The sequence below is a fragment of the Cydia fagiglandana genome, chromosome 1 (genome assembly GCF_963556715.1).
Source record: "Cydia fagiglandana chromosome 1, ilCydFagi1.1, whole genome shotgun sequence".
Taxonomy (NCBI): domain Eukaryota; kingdom Metazoa; phylum Arthropoda; class Insecta; order Lepidoptera; family Tortricidae; genus Cydia; species Cydia fagiglandana.
The window spans coordinates 4,695,751-4,711,454 of NC_085932.1; the positions used below are offsets into that span (position 1 = coordinate 4,695,751).

A 15,704-nucleotide genomic window follows, 5' to 3' on the forward strand; every position below is an offset into this window, starting at 1 on the left:
AGTCAATAGCGATAAGAAAACAAGCACAGCCGAAGAACTGTCAAGAAACGATCTATGAAAGAATGCTTGTGACGATTACAGTTACGAGTAATGCCTTATAATTTGACCTTTTTTATATAAATGTAGGTACCTATATCATTTTAAATATATTTTGGAAAATACATTTTACAGTTTTTATTTCTACTTTAAAGTCAAGCCAAGCACTGAGGTAGGTATTACTTACATTAAAAATTTCTAAAAGCGCATATGTGTAGAAAAAATACGTACCTACTAATAAGACACTAACCATAAATCATTGGGACTTTTAACCACTACTATAACGAGGTATTTTAACGCCGCCGCGCCGTAAGCTTTGTTAAAAGGCTGCCGGGAAAGAGTTTAAAAATTAAATATAAACAAGAATGCTGGTCAAACCAGTTAAACTGCCATATTTCTCGACATAGAAAATGGCGGCGAGTCCATCGGCCGAGATGCTATAATAGTGTCATTTTCCAGCACTCGGCCGCCCACTAGTGGTATCGGGGCAAATCTCTCCGTGCCTGCGATATTGACCTTCTAGAAGTTTCATTAGTTATATTGACGTAGATAATTTCAAACATAAGTGTAAGAAACCATTACAGTTTAAGGCGAAAACAATAAAGGGGCACTCAAAGTTTAAAAATATATATGTATTTTTTGGGTAGGTGTATTCATTTAATGAGTTCCCCTCGTGTAACATCTAAAATTAAAGAAGGTACACGGTTACTAATAGACAAATAAAAATCATATGTAAAAATAATATTTACTTAAATATGATTTTTATTTGGCAATAGCCCATCATCGTTTTTCTAAACAACAGTACGAATTAAACAATGAAACTTATAGAAATGTAATGCAAGTTCTCAACTTAGAGTTAAGCAACTCAATTAAAATCTAAATAATAATACATTAAGAGCTTTGTTTCTATTTTACTAAACATCGTTTCAGAAATTAAATATAACGGAAATTCAAGTACTCATAAAGAAGCATGGTTAAACATTATTTGAAACATGAAACGGGAATCAATCACAGTGTGATAATAAAGTTTTTATTGATATAAATACATTAGTACGACCGCTCGAATACGTATTGGAACCGAGCATCTTTGATTTCAAGCTCATTACGGATTCGTCCCAGCCGCAGTCCATAACATTTGACAAATTAATCACTTTGGTATATTGGAACCTGATATTTTAGGCGGCCCATACAATTTGTCAATGTTTAATAGTCTCCGATAATGCTTCTCATATAAATATGTTACCTATCTGCCTACATACTTACTCAGCTTATGTATGAGAAAATGCTTCAAAGCAGTATATCAACTTTATCTGAGCTGTATATAAACATAATTTATGACTTTGGATTGGTATAAAAAACTGTTTGAAGTAGATTTACGTAATGAACTTAAAATTCTTGCCTAGATTTGCCAGTTGTCTAATAAATTAAGTAGTTTTATTAGCTTGCTCAGTTTCGCGTGGCCCGACACGTATTTGCGAAAACTAAATCAACATTCGCTGTTGTTGAAATAAAAAGTTTGCTACAAACGTGACACCCATGTTTTCACGCAAGCACTTGCTCTATTTACTTAGTAACAGGTTCCGTAAGTCACCTGTACTCGTCACTCGTTCATCGCGTACTGGATCACTATACATACTACCACAAGGTCCTAACTATGTACGCGGTCCATACATAGTTGTTACTTTGTCTGCTGGGCTTGCAGATCAGCCCGCCTGAGCACGATCTCTCACAACTCTCTCTTCGACGTAAACGATTCGATTTTCTACTCAATCTCACGGCTATTGTATAAGCCACAATTACAGGTTGCTAGGGTCAGGCTAGATTCAGACTTGAGGGTAATTAAAACTGCGCCTTTATGTGAAGAATTCCTTAAAGGATTGGCTACCGTGTTTACGTACCTATTAAATAAGAGCTTATTTATATTTATACCTTAAGATGTAGTATGTAGCTATAAACCTGATGGAATCTTCTTTTGTATTTCAATTTACACATTGAAAATTTATGATCAAGTTTCTTGCTTATGTTGACTTTAGCTTACTTTAATATGCTCACTCTAACTCGTTTTGTTTTGTTGAGTGTCTACCTAAATATTTGTTCGGTCTTTTTGCCTACCTATCTATTTCGCTTTTCAATGTAACAAAGTCAAGCTTACCTACCAATCCGTTCGAATAAGTAAACAACATAAAAAAAATAGTTTTTAATGGACAGACTATTCCCACATTCGAAAGAACGTTTCAAGATTTCTACCATAAAATGGGCTACTACATCCGATGGACCTTATTTTTAATAGCGCCTACTTTAAACCTTATCAGTTTAATAGCTTTATTTGCGATGTTACGCCAATTAAAACGTTTCTCGCTTCATCTTACAATAATAAAATACAAACAATATTGGCGAGGTTGACAGAAATATAGAGGCACGTAACGATTTGCTGCTAAAACTCTAACACCTCTGTAATTTTGTGTTTATTTTATGTTAATTGGACGGCGTGTTATTGTTATTTGCATTTTATTTCAGGTATCATCGCCATTTACGACGGTAAAATTTTTCAAGATTCAATATTGTGGATTTTTGTACGATATGGTATGGGGCAAATTCCAAGCGCTTGCTTAGCGCAAACGAACTCATCACTGAGTCGGACCAGTGGAAAAGTGCTATTCGATTAAGTAAAGTTGTTAGGAATTGAGGTTACGTTACACTGGTTCACCCAAGAACAAGGCACGCCCGAGCTCGCGCCACCAATGATAACGCATGATCAGATTAGTTGCGACTAAATACGAAGATCACACGCCATTTAGATATCAATGAACGTGTTATGAGTCCCAAGATGCAGGCTTTGCGAAATATTTAAGGCGAGTTATTATTAAGAATATAGGTACTAACACATTTTATAAGGCTCGAGAAAAAAAAAGTAGTCGCAAAAGGATACAAAAACATTTTGTTAGCTAAGTAGTGTTAAACCAAGAGAAAAACCTCCGATTTTATTAAATAAAAAATCTACAACGATTTTGATAGCACTCGCAGCGCAAGTGTTATTTTAAACCTCAAATTTCTATGAAATTATGACGTATAAAGAGACTTCCACTGCGTATGTTATCAAAATCGTTGCAGACTTATCTTAATCTACATTGTAATTATTGAATTGAACGAAACAAAATACTTAAATAATATCATTCGTACGTAATCTTGTAAAATAACTATAAGGCAAAATCGTGTACAGCTGCCGTTTCTGTTATACCTAACTGAAGTTGTTATTAAGAGGCCTTTCCAGTTGATGATACTCGTAAGTACAAGTACATAATATTGAATAAAGAATTAAATAATTTTGCTACGCGGTTGTACGCTGATGCGGATAAATACCGCCAAAATTGCAAACATCGTTTGAGTAAGAAAATTATTTTATGTTCTAGAATCTAGACGTTATGAAAAACACTAATAAAATATATCTACAAAGTTAAATGTGTGTGTGTGTGTGTGTGTTTTAAACCAGTCGTGTAAAAGCTGATATAATATCTTTATGTCTTAATACCCCGATTAAGACGAAAAGAAACCGAATCAACTTGTCTGTTTGTCACATTGGTAAAGGTAAATGTTCTACTTATCTTTTGAAAATATTTCCAGTGAGATTACATTTTGCCGTCGACTGTTTTTCTCGACAGACATTAGTAGGCAGATCTCGTCTAGTATGTAGATTTAGGAGAGCTAATCTTACAGCCCTCCCAAAATTTACATATTTCCATCTATCATGATTTCTCTGATTTCCTATCAGTAGGGCAAAGATGGACGGCTCTTTATCATTTGTCACCATGACTGCCACGTTCTAACAAATATGTAAGTGCGAAAGTGACGCATGGCATGACAGGTGATGAAGATGCGACCATGATACCGCTTCAGGTGAGAATAGATAGGGCCCATCGTCTATTCGTTTGTAATATGTAGGAATGGATTTGTCCCTTGACCGACGCTTTATTAGTTACGTCAGGCCAATAATTTTCGGGAAGTTTATAAAATTAAGTTTTTTGTACCTACTTGAACCAGAGGGTTTGAATTAGCCACATTGTAAACAACTACTGTTGCTTCCTTCATCAATCGGCATCGGCAATTAATCGTAGAAAATAAAACTGAGAAATATCATCCCTATTCATGGTCCAAGAAATACATCACGTCCAACTAATCACAACTGGGTAAAAACACATTTTAGAAAAAGGAAATATGGATCCTACCTGTAAAAATTAGCTTTAGGTTCCCTTAAATTTGCGATGTCTACAGGAAAGACGCGAACGAGCTTGCTAAAAAACGTGTATGACCCAACTCGCGTCCGAAAGGCCTCTTAAAGACAATGCATTCGTCTAATTGAGTGACAAGTTGGTGAGCCGTCGTGTTTGTGCGGGTCGTCGTGACCGGGCTGCGCTCGCGCCTATTAACGGCCGATTGAAGCGAAATCGACTCTTGCGCAAGTATAACACCATCCTACATCAGTACATCCTTCGGTTTAGGTGCGCCATATTTGTAAATACCACGTTCTAGCAGACCTCGTGCTAACTTAGGTGACAAGCGATGCAACAAAAGCACAAGTAAAGGGTGACAACTTTTTTTTGTTTAATTTTTGCACCATCATTTAATTGCTAGAATTTATAATAAAATAAATCGGCATATAAAATACATTTCATTTAAAACAACCTCATTTAATTTCTCGATCAACAATATATTTATGCTGAAAGTAAGTATTTCAGCCTAAATATTGTATTAATCGAAATCGACTATTTTTGAGTCCTGCATGAAATTTTTGGAAAACGATTTTTCCCCGGAATGAAACCTAGTCAATCCCTATAAGTAATTCACTGTTCTCATTTTTTTAATACACGTCAGTGGCAAACAGGCATACGGCCCGCCTGATGATAAGCAGTCACCGTAGCCTGTGGACGCCTGCAACATTGATTATTATTATTACCTATACACACATTTTTGGTTTCGACTTTCTTTTTTAATTTTGCGGTATCGCAGGGCAAGTAAGGGGTCAATGTAAAACCAAAATAATTAGCTTCCTTCAACTTTTCCTTTGAATTTATCAATTTTATCATGCACTAAGTGCACTTCAACGACGATTAATTCATCTTCAATTTAAAAAGGCATAAACGGTACCTATATCAGATACACTTAGTTCCTATCGATGTTTCGGCTTCAGAATTATTTGTATTTAGTATCGTCAAAATGCGTCACTCTAAATCGCCGATTTACTGCCAGTGTTTAACTTATTAGCGTTTCGTTTTTATCAACGGATTTATTGGTGGCCGGTCAGTACAACTTTAAATGTTGGATCGAACATTTAACCTATAGCTGTGCCTTAATGCGTCCTGAGGTGCAATGATAAGGCGTTTGGGTGGCGCGTCTTCTAAAAGTGTTATCGTAAGAAAAAAATTACTTACGTCTCCATGCCACGGGATAAAGGAAAGCCGTAATCTCTAAAAGCCATTAAGTAATTTCCGTTCTTCTGTTTTTAATACAATGCCAGCTACATGATGGCATGTCACTTGTCAGTAGATATAGGGAGTTAACATTGTTATTGGATGGGTCATATAGTTACGGGCCATGGTAGTTCTGACGAAATAAGTTGTTTAAGCGACTTTCAAACATGGGGTCGTCTGAACTTCGAATCCTGACTCGTTCTCGTGACTTTCTCGAAATGTATGTAACAAATTGTCATCAGTAACTTGTCTATCGGTCAGAGTAAACTAGCTTGTCGGTTAAGGAATAAACATATGTGTATATAGGTAATAAGGAATACTAAGGAAATTTGCTTATACACATTACATTAGGGAAAGAGTTCAAATGTGAAGTTTCCATCTGGAGCTGTTAAGGTAGTAAGGAGACTTGTGCTTGTTGTTCCAAGTTTTCCATGAAAGAAGCCTTCACTAACCAGTAGGACGTACATATAATAAAACTGATGATGATGAGTACTCGTTAGTGTAACCACCACTTTGTGCAAATCTGCGCCTTGTGAAAGCATTCTCCGGAACATTTCTCAGGCAAAGGATCCAAATTATATTGTTAACATGCGTATAGAGGCTTGTGAAAATATTACAGTACCTAGACGCAATTTCGATCTAATAGAAAAAGTGTCTGATCCACATCATCCTGCTCTAATGACCTCTTTTCCAGTTTTAAGAGAACTCAAGATTTGAGCTGATCAAACTTCGATGTTGAGATGTTTTTAGTCACTGATCCCGCATCTATATTTTTGCTTCGGCCCGCAGGTTCATTAAGGATGTCGATGCCCCCAGCCAAGTTGCATAAATCAGGTTGGGAATGCGGCGCCCTAATGCGCTTTTGGTGTCGGTTGATAGCTCACCCTTTAAGCTTTTTCCACCAATAATTTTTGTAAGTGTCCCCTTATACGGTTTAAGCGGTTGCGGGTGCTGGGTGCGTTTTGATGTCTGATTGTGATTGTCGATAATAGATTTGGATCGGGATTCCGCGTGAGTACCACGCGGTCCGTTTTGTCCAAGCGGAAGCAATGACGGGTAAATAATTTTATATGAATGCGTGTGGAGGTAAGGCGGTACCTACGTGAGATTATCGTTGTTTTTTTAAGCACTAGGCAAAACTCTACAGAATGGTCAAAGCTATTCCTATTCCTACCCAAGTTGTTATTAAAAAAAGCAAGAAAATAAATACAAAGGTACTTGGAAAAATAATAACCAGACATAGGTTGGAAATATCTAAAGGGCTCTAATTTTATTGTTACTTAAGAAATCTATTTCATTTTTGATATTGCTTGGTGGCGTGTTGAGATAAACCAATCTGGATATAGTAGAAAGGTAAATCTACACGTAGTATAAGGGTTTTACCGTTCAAAGGTATAATCACCGCCAGACTTGGAACATAGGCTCCGCTAAGTCGAAAAGCAAGCTTATCTGTTGCTATAACATCCAGAAATATCTATGTAGATATTATTACCAGGCCTGACGCCTCGCCAGTCGCATCAAACACATCGTAAAAGTGCATTTTAAGTGCGCACATAATGTCAACGGTGCGGCAAACATGCACACCACGTCCATATCGGACAAGTTTGTCAGTACAAATAGTAGTAAAAAGACTTGGCACCGACTCTGCAATATAGTGTCGTATGTTATGGCTCAACCACAGACAAACGTTTGCTTGGTGACTGCCGAACACGTGAAGGAAATGGCCAAATCCACAATCTACATACTTAACACTTTACAATCTTTTATAATCTATAGACGCTTTCCTGATCACTGGAAAACATGTATGTAATGCATATAATTGTTTTCCGTCGTATTTTCTCGGAAACGTTCGTATTTGTCAAAGGTTCAGTCAATTATCATTGTCAGTACTTTTTGTACCGATAATGACTGAAATACGTAGGGACCTATATACTATAGCCAACCCATTAGGTGCGTACGGCTTTTTTTTAGAAGATCGTTAAAATACTGTTAGTACGAAATTCCATTTTGGGAATAATATGCTGATTCTAAATCGTCATCAACCACGAGTACCTAGTTAATATTTAAAGTAAGTATTACGTTGTCAAATAAATGTAAAAATGCTAGTACATACATAAACACTAAGTACACATAATTTTACTCGCATTATCGCGGGTTAGCATTTTATAGTTTCGTCATAAGGGTCGGATTCGTAATGCGACGAGAAATTTTACGACTTAAACTCTTAGCTCTTTTACTGCGGGCAAGTAAAAAGTCACATTTGACTTTCGTTACTATAAAAGGCCCCTTTCAGTTCGAAGGTTAATCGTTTCAAGCCAGAATCGCTCGGAACGCGTGCAGCATAAACCCAACCATATTGTCAACGGTTTTAAACAATTGAATGTCATCCGGTTTTCGAAACACTTCGCTCACGTATCTAAATTTGAGATGAAAAAATCTTCAAGCAACTCTTAAGTTTTTTATGACTCACATTTTTAAGGTTGTCTCAAAATTTGAGACTTAAGCACCTAAAGCTGGGATCGGAAATCACTTCACGATAAAAATTACTTGGAATTTTTAGTTTCATATGTTGAATTGGATTTCGTAACAAATATATAACAATTTGATAGCATTTATTTAAAAATAGAAACGTTGTTTTAGGAAATCTTTTAAAAGTTTTTGAAATAAATGGCTAACGTAAAGGAATGTCAGGTACAAAATAATATCAAACAACTCAGGAAAAGAATGTGTGAATACTTCAATGAATAGCTGATTTCACTTAACTTAACTTCACTTAACTTGCTTCAGATCCATCCGCTCAAGTTTATTATGCGAATCACGGCTATTCCACTACAGAACGCAGCAAAAGAATGCCAATTTAATGAAGAAATGGTTAAACCTTTAAGTAAGGGCAGGCACCAGAAGTCATAAACTCTCCCAACTGTATCTAACAACTTGGTTTACAAAGTTGCGCGAGAGATACGGGCGTGAAAAAAGCGATCGTTACAGCTCGGGGGTGTTTGGTCTATAAAACATTTAGAACATCTTTAGACGAGCAAAAAGGCGCTGATAAATTGTTCACTTACGCTAGGTTCTGAAGCGAAACGATCCGCGGCGACCTTTTGCGTTTCGTTAGTGTTTGGTAGAAACATTGCAAGAAAATTAATGCGTTTATGTTTTTATTAGAGGTAATTTAAAAATGTTTTCACTTATTTTTTAGTTCCATCTAAACTAACCAATTGACGGTTAGGTACTTACACAATTTGATTCAGTTAAAAATGTGCAATTAAAACTTGTTTTAAACCTCGAATTACGCAGAATAATTTATAAAGTTAATGTTGAATTGGAAACGTTAAAATAGAAATTAAGGCAAACGATAATGCGAGGTATAAATAATGAAGCAATACGATTAACAGACGAAAACCGTGCTCCTCATGTAATCTGCGGAGGTTTCAGAACGAATGTTAAGATATCGTTCCGAGGCGCGACTTATCGCTAATTTAGAACCGCGATTAGACAGCGGCCGACCGACGCTAACGAGCATTCGTTTCAAATAAATATCCCCTTATTTTCCGATGTTTTGTTTGACCGACAATTGCGCAAGCTTAATTGAACGATAGTCCAATTAACATGTTACTGAACAGAAACAATAAATGCCATCTGACGATATTTTATAATGACAAGCCAATAATTGTATAGACATAGCAAATAAATCAGGGTAACAAAACTAGACAACAATAAATAATTAGGTTTTATTCTTAACATCAAAATCAAGAGAACAAAAAGTCCAAATAAAAAAGAATCGTTACGTTATTGGATGAAGTGTGAAACGATTTGGGTTGTTCGCTAAGGTAGTGCGTTTATCGTGGGGTCATAAATGGTAATCGAATGCGCTAGATCGGGTTAGCGTAGGTAATTCCTGCGTCGCTAGTCAGGGCTACATTTATTGGAGCCAATCGTAAAGTTCCCAGAACACAGTGCGTTCTGTACTGTTCGTACAATCCTCATTTACGTAGCGATGTTGCCACTGAACTTATTTGCGTTAATTTGCGACGCGCCCACGCTTTGTGTGTGAACCCTGGTTCTTTTAAAATGTAAATAGATGAAATTTAATTAACATGTGATTATACACTTGTTATTATTATTAAATATTATTCATATTTTCAAACTTGATTGTTTTGGTTGATTGTCTTTAATTTATAAATATAAAACCTTACCTTGGTTGTAGTTGTTTGCAGAGGCAATCCCGAAGACACGGCACAAATTTCCACTTCATATCTGTCAACACCAGCTTCTCGATCTAAAGAAACAGCAGTAGACAAGATTCCTAGAGAAGAATCTATATCGAATAGTCTGTCCACTTGTCGGCCGTCACCGGTCACATTCACTATGTAATACTCCAACCCGGACTTGTAATTGTTTGTTAAGTTTAGCACCGCCGTACCCACGGGTTCATTCTCAGCCACTGATACCGATCTCGGGTTCGTCCAAGTCACGCCTTCCAGCTCACTGCCACCCATAATCACAGTAAGGTAAGTCTCAGTACTTTTCTGTTCGCTCAGCACCGCTTCATCCGTTGCCTTGATGACAAGGTTCCACCGCGCTTCTGGCTTTGCTGGCGGATACCGAAGAGTCAGCTCGCCATTACTTCTATGCAAATCAAACAAATCATTTCCACCGTGAATCAGCTTGTAGGTGACCAGTCCGTTCGTTCCCGAATCCAGATCGCGTGCGATCACGTTCATGATGAATAATCCCCGACCGGCACTCCTTCCTAGCCTCTTGGAATTAATCACGGCTGCATTCATTGATACGAAGGTTGGCGCGTTATCATTAATGTCTTCTACTATAACCGTGACAAGTTTCTCGGCAGACAGCCTGGCCGACACAGGTTCCGCTCTGTCATACGCGACAACAGTTATGCGGAACGTGTCAATACTTTCTCTATCAATGGGCAATAAAGTATGAATGACCCCTGTTACATTATTTATAGCGAAATGTCTTTTGTTGTCGTTCGGGTCTTGGTGTGTGATCGAATAATAAACTTTTCCATTCAAGCCTGAATCTGGATCTTCTGCGGTAACCGTAACTATCGGGGTATGCTTCGGAATCCCTTCTCTAATTTGTCGCACAATAGCTGTATTGGTGAATATGGGTGCATTGTCATTTGCGTCGATCACATTAACGATGAAGGAAATGCTAGAAGATAAACTTGGGTTTCCATTATCGGTTGCAGTAATATTCAAAACATAGGACGTCAAATCTTCATAGTCCAATTGTTTGTGTAAGAAAAGCTCACCCGAATAATTATCAATGAAGAATGATTCTTTTCTATTACCTGACGTTATTGAGAATTGCACTTCTCTATTGATACCAAGATCCGCGTCTGTTGCATGAAATTGGATTATCTTTGTATTGACAGGTTCAGTTTCCAGCACAGACACTTTCATTTGAGTTTGTGTGAACACCGGAGCATTATCGTTCTCATCAAGAACTTTAACGGAGATGGTCGTTGTGGCGGACAGCTGTTGAGTTTGTCCTGAATCGTGTGCTAATATCGTTAGCTGATAACTATCGACTGTTTCTCGGTCGAGGGACTTTTTGATCAACAATTGACCTGTGGCTTCATCTAACATAAAGTTACCCATGTCATCTCCTCCAATAAGTTTGTAATATATATCCCCATTAAGACCTTCGTCAGCGTCAGTCGAGTACACTCTCATTATTGAAGCTCCAACGGAAGCTCCCTCAGATACTTCCACTTTGTATGGAGTTCTCACAAACATAGGAGAATTGTCATTTACATCTGTTATGTAAATTGTAACTCTAACGGAATCAGATAGTCTTTGTTTTCCGTTGTCAGTAACTGTTACTGTTAATGTAATATAATTTTGTCCTGTATTGTGTACTAAGCTTTCTCTATCAAATGATTTCATAGTTTTGATAAATCCGTTTCTAGTATCTATTCTGAAATCATTTTGCGCCGATGAGAGGCTGAAAGTCAGTTCAGCGTTTCGTCCGATGTCTCGATCAGTTGCTGTCAATTTACCCACAAAAGTATCTTGTGGTTCATTTTCTTTAATTTTGAATACAAACGTTGTGTTTGTAAATTGTGGACTGTTATCATTTTCATCGAGTACGTGAATAACAACAGGTACTTGTGATGATCTGGTTGGCTTTCCCTGATCCGATGCTACTATAGTTAAGGAGTAATAGTCCCGTTCTTCTCGATCTAATGGACTTTTGACGTAAAGGTATCCATCAGGAAATATACCAAACTTGTTATCAGTATTTCCTTCCGCAATTTCATACGATATTAAGCCACTTGCATCAAGATCAGCATCCGTAGCAGAAATAGCGAAAAATCGAGTGTTGACAAGAGTAGATTCCAGTAACGAAGTTTCATAAGAAGTGTGGTCGAACACGGGAGTGTGATCATTTACATCGTCTATTATTGCAGCTATAGAATGCTTAGTAGCAAGGGCAGGGCTTCCATTGTCAGTTGCTGTAACTTCAATAGGTACAATACTGCCAGGCTCAGTCGATATAGGCTTGTTAAGATAAATTACTCCAGTGGTTTCTGATATACGAAAACTATAATCAGGGTTGTAGGTCAATGTGTAAGATACAGTTCTATTTGAGCCAGAATCACGGTCCGTAGCTCTTGCGAAATAAACTTCGTGGCCAACAGCCATGTTTTCAGGTATATGAATTTCATCCTTATCTTCGATGAATACAGGATAGTTGTCATTTATATCCAAAACAGATATGTTTACAGTAGTGAACCCAAAGGCCACACCGCTTTTGGCAAGTATTGTTAGATGGTAGTTCATTTTCTCTTCGCGGTCAATATTCGACTCTGTTGTAATTATACCACTCCTTTCGTCAATCTTAAATATATTTTTGGGGTCACCCTCCAAAATATGATAAGTAATTCTTTCACTTGACATCCGAGCACTGACCTTACCAACAAAGCGGCCGGCTTGATATTTTTGTGTTCCTTCATCTTCTACAATTTTAAAAGTGTACCCATTGTACTCCTCAAACTCAAGATTTTTACGCTGTGCCATTTTAACGATTTCTACTATAGCATCATCATAAGCTCTTCTGTGTCCTTTATCTCTGCAAGATATTTTTAATGTGTAGGATGCAGCCGGCGCTCTGTGAAAATCTTTTTGTAAGACGACATTTCCGGTCCACGGTTCTACGTCAAAGAATCCATCTCCGCCGCTTTCTATCTTATACGTCACTCTAGCGTTATCTCCCTCATCTAAATCAAATGACTTAACCTGTACTATAGTAGAACCCGGTGGAACATCTTCACTAATACTTTCTATATACCTTTTGGGATAGAATACCGGATCATTATCATTTACGTCAAGGACATTTAGATAAACTGTTGCAGTAGATGACTGAGGCGGAAATCCTTGATCTTTGGCTAGAACTTGTATTTCGTACAGACTAATTCTTTCTCTGTCTAATTCAATTATTGTACTGAGTTGGCCAGTTAATGGATCTAGTATAAAAGTTTTGGGATATTTTCTCTCGATATTTGATGGCAAGTAATATGAAACTGAGCCGTTAGTGCCCTGGTCGTAGTCCGAAGCGGTGAGGATTAAGATTTCTTTTATTGGCTTAATATTTTCGTGTAAAGTAGCATTAATGTCAGTCTGCGGAAAAGAAGGCGCCTCGTCATTTTCATCTAAGATAGTTATTTTTAGTCTTGTGAATGCCCATTTAGGATTTGGTCCACCATCCCTAGCAGATACATTAAGTTCGACAGTACCTTGTATTTCTCGATCTAGAATAGATCTTGTTGTTACTAATCCAGTCAAATGGTCTATGAAAAACCATTGCTGTTGATTTCCGTCATAGAAATCGTAATATATTTCTGCATTTACCCCTGTATCTTCATCTGTAGCCGTAATACCAGCAATGTACGTACCAGGAGGTGCGAGTTCACTTAAAATAGCAGAATATTCTGATTTCTCGAAAACTGGTTCATGGTCGTTAACATCATTAACATGTATAACTAAGAATGAGGTAGCAGTTCTTGGAGGACTACCTTTATCAGTAGCAACAACAGTTAAATTGTACTTACTGATCTCTTCCCTGTCAAGTACACCATTAACATGAACTATGTAAACACTGGAGGTATTCTCGAGCCGGAAATGGTTTAGCTCGTTACCAGCTGTAATTTTAACACTAGTAATACCATTGAATCCCGCATCTAAGTCAGTTACAGTAATGGCGGCGACTAGTGAGCCGTTCTTAGCGTTTTCATCGACTGTGGCAAAGTTGGCTGTGGGTGGTACGTAGGTAAAGGTAATGACTGGGTCGTGATCATTTGCGTCGATGAGATTTACTGTAACGTACGTTCTCGCATCCTGCCGAGGTACCCCGTGGTCCCGCGCAATGATTGTCAGCACACACGTCATATTACACGTCATATTACTGCAATACTTTGGGCAATTTAACTTCTTAGCAGTCGTTATCACTCCAGACTCAGGGTCCACCGCGAACTGCTTCTCGGTATCCGTCACTTCGTATGTTATTTTACAATTGTCACCTAAATCACTGTCCGTTGCTGTCACCTTTAAAACAGTGGTTCCGGGCGGCACGCTCTCATTTAGCGACACTGAAAAGTCACTTTGATCGAATATCGGTGGATTGTCATTAACATCTAAAATCGTTACATTCACTTGTAGATACCCGTATTTAGGTGGACTACCGCCGTCACGTGCCGATATATTCAAGATGTAGAAATCGTTTGTTTCCCTATCGAGTCGGCCGGTGGTTTCCAGGTGTAGGTACGACGTTTGTCCACTCGGATTGACAGTAACATTGAGACGAAACTTTCCTTCACTGTCACCATCGACGATTCTGTAGTCGTTAGCGATCCCATTCTCTCCCAGATCCTTATCAGTGGCCGCATCGAGCAACAGCTTGGTGCCAGCCGCGGCGCTCTCGGAGAATGCCACAGCTATGCTCGGTTCCGGGAACTCCGGGTAGTTGTCATTCACGTCCGTCACTCGAAGCCTAACCTCTATCGGGTATGTCGGCTGACTGGAAAGCACTACGAAGGCGTAGCGATCAACTGCCTCCCTGTCCAGAACCACATTAGTTCTGATCTCTCCGGTGACAGGGTCGAGAACGAACTCCTTCGGGGGCTCATTGAAACGGTACGTGAAGCCAGGTTTGGTGGGGATCTTGCCGACGAGTGTGCCGGGTGGCTGGTCCTCGGGCACGCGGAGGTCGACGCCGGTGTCGACTGCCCGCGACTGCATCTGCTCCGCCGCCGCCGGCGCCGCAAGCGCCAGCAGCAGCACCACAACGCTCATCATCATGACATCAACAAAAACATTATCGGCGAAAGCGCTCCGTCCTGTTCGCACACTAGCGCGCTCGCTCGCCTCAGGTATGCAACATGGCCGCGACCTGCGCGCACGAATATCTCACGGAAAGTGCGACCCGCCTGCGCCTACGCGCTTCGTAAACACACGTGACACGCACTGCACTACAATCCTTCACACACAGAACAATCTTTCACTGAACTTTAGGTACCTTCGAGTTTTTAATTCAAGCACGGTCTGTCATAACTTTGGAGTTATGTTTATGTCGGTGTGTCAGCTGGTCGCGAGGCAGCGCGGCATGCGGGTCGCGTCGCGGTCGGCGCGGCACTGGCGGGCGGAGGCTTTCACGCCGCCCCTCCCCCGCAGCTTTCAAAGCTCCGCTGCGTGATGATGATGCTAAGATAACGGCCACCGAACGATTCTACTGCTTATTGTATGATACCAGTCATTCCGAGAAGCTCGCATACGGCACAGGTAGGCCGAAAAAAACAAAGTTTACCATGGTTCTGGCTCAGGTAAATTAAGATATATTAAGTTATTGCCGTCATTAGGGTTGCACGACTCATAGGGTTTTTAACGTATTGTCTAAACGTGACTCAGTCATGATTTTAAAGTATTATGCAATTGGTCCTCCTAGAAATACTTGTTACAAAAAAATGCCTTTTAAATAATAGGCATTGATAATTTGCATTTAAACAATCTTCAAGTTCCTTCTTTGCTAGCAGAATGAAAGATTCTTAGCGTAGAAATGTATTAGATTTAAGGTTGTGTGGCACAGAATTCCTTATGGTTTAATACCAGTCCAACTTTTGTACTGTAAGGTTTTTATTTTGTGAAATAAACGTTAAATAAATAATCCTCTAACTTCTTT

General features: G+C 38.8%; 1 protein-coding gene across 1 annotated transcript in view; it reads right to left on the bottom strand.

Moving 5' to 3' along the window:
- LOC134679591 (cadherin-related tumor suppressor) overlaps window positions 1–15,355 on the bottom strand; it is a 141,852-nt gene extending 126,497 nt beyond the window's left edge. Inside the window, exon 1 of the mRNA XM_063538544.1 lies at window positions 9,698–15,355. Within this exon, the coding sequence (XP_063394614.1) occupies window positions 9,698–14,827 (5,130 nt within the window). The 5' untranslated portion in view covers window positions 14,828–15,355. The remainder of the gene's footprint in view (window positions 1–9,697) is intronic.
- Between the last annotated feature and the right edge of the window lie 349 nt (window positions 15,356–15,704).